The 3,947-nt window shown below is 34.0% G+C and overlaps 1 protein-coding gene across 1 annotated transcript; it reads left to right on the top strand.

Annotated features, from left to right (window-relative positions):
* Positions 1–1,905: 1,905 nt before the first annotated feature.
* Positions 1,906–2,873, top strand: LOC111896520 (basic leucine zipper 43). The gene has a single exon (XM_023892501.3). It carries the CDS (start codon positions 2,183–2,185, stop codon positions 2,804–2,806), a length of 624 nt encoding a protein of 207 aa, XP_023748269.1. The 5' UTR covers positions 1,906–2,182; the 3' UTR covers positions 2,807–2,873.
* Positions 2,874–3,947: the final 1,074 nt, after the last annotated feature.

The following is a 3,947-nucleotide window of genomic DNA, read 5'->3' as shown; positions in this document are numbered from 1 at the left end:
TTAGCGTGCTAGCTGAAAAGCTAGTTTTTAACTTATAAGATATTTCAAAAAATAAGTTCAATTATATACTCTAAGCATCGGTAGTTTTGTTTCCTTCATCTCCACTAAAAAGTAGGATCGTGTCAATGGATGGAGCAACTTGGACGATGACTCAGCGCCTCCATATTTCTAGGGCCCTACTTTTATATAACTTACTATGTTAATTAGTATAGAAAAAACTTGATATATATATACACACACACACACATGTAGTGTATAACGGTTGAGCAGAAAAATGAGCCTAAAGATAATCAGCAAAGAAAACTAAGGGGCATGTTATTCTTCTGAGATAATCATCATATTGCACCTGTTACCACCATCGATCAGATAACTCTATAAATTAATTTCCTATCCAATTTTTTTCTCCTTTTCAATTTTCTCATTTTTCTCCTCTTAAAGAACACCCTAGTTACTTCCTACTTCAAATTCGCCAAAGAATCGGTTCTTCCATCTCACTGTTGCATCTAGCTCTAACCGCTATAGTTGCCGCCACCGTTGCTACCTCAAAGATCTAGTCGTTGCTGTTGTTGTTGTTGTTGCCGCCTGCAGATCCAACTGTCACCTTTGCTATGATCGATGCGTCCAGTTCTTGATATTTTTCGGCCTCCAACTTCTGCGCATAAAATCTAGCGTAGTCAATATCGACGGAACCCTACCAGTTTCCAGCACCGACTTCACTGAAGCTCTAGTTTTTGTTTTTTATGTTCATGTATGTTTTACATTCTATGTTTTTGTTTTCCGGTTTAATCGCCTCTTCCCGATCAAACTGTGGGGGGTGTTAGTATGTCGGGTTAGGGTTTAGATGCCCTTAGAGTTTTGGTATTTTATATATATTCCTATGTAATTATCATTTAATTAATCAACCAAATTATTATCAATCATTGTTAACATTAGAGACCAGAAAAAAAACAAAAACAAAAATCATTATCCTTAATGTTGGAAAACAATTCAACAACACAAGTTCCCAACTAGGTGTGTTCGTTTAATTTGTTTGTTGTTTCTCATTATTTTATAAGTTTAAAATAATAATATGTTGCCTAGAAAATATTTATATGATATTAAAATCCAAAAAAACAAAAAACCCAACAATTAATACGATTACAAAAATGATCTTAAGGATATATTAATAACAAACGCTTCATTATTTATGAATAAAAAAAATAAAAAAATAAAAAAGAACACCCTCATTTACTAAATTTGTTTTTACTGTAAGACCCTCATTGAGTCATTGTTTATTTTTATTGGTAGCCTTAAATCGGTTTGGACCATCGTGCTAGAAGGCTGGTATCTTTATATAGAATTGGAACCCTGGACAATCAATCTTTGTTACATTTGCTAGGTATGGCTCTCATTTTTTTAAAGCATCGGTCAATGCAAAAGCAATATGATTTGTCGAGGTAATTAAGAGAGCTCAAATGTATTTTCTAGTGGACAAGACACGATGTGTCTTGGGTTGTCATGAAGATTGACAATTTAATAAAAGAATATTGAGCGTCATTTCAATTGAACGAATAAAGAACAATGTCGACACTATTATTGTGTTATTGTCTTACCTGTGATTAACTTGAAGATGCGATGCATGTTACCTTAATAGAAAAGATGAGAGTTCTGTCAAGAGTTTAATTTCCATTAAGGGACACCAAATTGCAAATGAATAAAGTTACATGTTATAGAGTTGTATAAGCAATCAGTCTCCCATATTATTTATGGATGAGCAGATTAGGGCCTACTACTTGCATAAAGTAGCTTTTATATAACACACAGTAACATCCTCCAATTAATCACAACACCAACATACATCATTCCCATTATAACTCATAAGTCATCAATCTTAAAAAGCTACTTTTTTATGAAAATCAAATAATAAACCACTCTTGCTATCGTAAGCAAAAGCCATTATACTTGCTATTTGCTTCATATTGGCCCCTTTTCACCTCCTATAAAACCCCTTCATTCCTCATCCATTCTATCCTCATCCTCTTAATTAACATCATCACCCTGTAAACGTGATATAGCCCATCAATTTATTTGTTCCTTCTTGGGAGAGAGACCGGTTTCATCAATTACACCTATATTCTCTATAAGCACACCACACACACACTCACATAGAGAGAGAGAGAGAGAGAGAGAGAGAGAGAGAGAGATGGAAGGAAATTACTATTTAGCCCCTGAGTATGAAGACCATTCATGTAACTTCTCTACAAACTTCACTTCATTGCAAAACGACAATATGTCATCCTCTCACCAGTTTCTAACAAACTTACCTTATTGTCATCAAACTACTCATCCTCAAGTACCCATTGTGGATTTCTATCCACAGTCTTCATCTCTGAGCTACAATAACTCGAGCACATCAGATGAAGCCGAGGATAACCAGATGAGTATCATCAACGAGAGGAAGCAAAGAAGGATGATATCAAACAGGGAATCAGCTCGAAGGTCGAGGATGAGGAAACAGAAGCAACTGGACGAGCTTTGCACCCAGGTTATGCGACTCAGGAATGAGAACCATGGGCTTATGGACAAGTTGAACCGCTTCTCAGAGACCCATGAACAAGTTATTCAAGAAAATAATAGGCTAAAGAAAGAAACCACGGAACTAAGGCAGTTGCTTAGTGAAGCACAACTTGCTAGAACTTACACTACTCTGAAAGATCTTGATGATGATCAAGAGGTGGTGCTTGTTCCTTCTTGCACCACTGCTCATCTCAGGGCTCAATCATCCAAAAATTCTACAGCTAAAAACTCCTCCAATCTGCTTCATTGATCAGTTAATTCTTCATAAAAGGTGTTCCTAATTAATTATTCTCAAATAAATAATTTCCTTAAACAAATGCAGATCGTTTTCTTTCTTTTGTTTGGTGGTTTATTTGATGTTATTTTTCTATTTGGTGGGAATGCATTGTATAGTGCGTGTTTGACGTAACTAAGCTTCATCATGACCTTTTTTTAAACTATAATTTGAAGAACCCCACTTCAGGTACGGATAGAGAAGCCATTTTTTAAGAACTAATTTTGGAAAAATGTTGGATAATAAAAGTCCCTAAAGCATGTGCATACGAATTCAATAATCTTCGAAAATCTTAATAATAGAACAAGGATTATTCAACATAAAGTATAATAATCTTGGATAATCTTCTTATATGCCTACTAATTATATAACACCAATTCATGCAAAAATATTATACTCTCTCCGTATCATAAAAGAAGACAGAATAAAAAAACTAGATATATTCTTGTAAAGAATTAACTTTCATTTATTAAATAAATATGGATTCTACACGTCTCTAAAATTAATTACTGATTTTAACATACACACTGAATATATATAATGAGCAATATTGGTGACAAATTACTAAAGCATCCATACAAATTTTACAAAGTAATATATTTAAAATAAAGAACACTACAACTGCGTTGTTTTTTCCAGTGGATTCAGTTCAACTGTAGATTTACAATTTTAACTCGATCCTAATCGTTCTTATTTGTTTCAAACAAGTTTTAAACCTATTAAAGGATCTCATGTTTGTGGAACAATCTATTATATTGATAAAGATATATCTTCTTATATATTTATAATCGTCATGAGTTGCGATCAACTGTTTAATTTCCACATGCCAATCGTCCATGATTATTACATATCTGCAGTGGGATAGAAAAAAGCATCGAGCATTCAAACCATATGTCAAAACCTACAACGCAAGTTATGATTGCAGTGCAATAAATATTATTATTGGTAATTATTCTTTTTCAAACGTCATAGATGATAGCATTAATTAAGTTGCTTGGACTATATGTGGCGAATTTTGTCAAAGTAAATATCAAGTGAGATGGAAATTTTGGTGGAGACAGGGAGCAAGGATCAGTCACATTGAGGAGAGGGTGGGGTGCATGGTAAAGGGCCCATA

The sequence above is a fragment of the Lactuca sativa genome, chromosome 4, assembly GCF_002870075.4.
Source record: "Lactuca sativa cultivar Salinas chromosome 4, Lsat_Salinas_v11, whole genome shotgun sequence".
NCBI lineage: Eukaryota > Viridiplantae > Streptophyta > Magnoliopsida > Asterales > Asteraceae > Lactuca > Lactuca sativa.
Note: the sequence above shows the minus strand (reverse complement) of the source record. Positions and strands in the feature narration are given on the sequence as shown.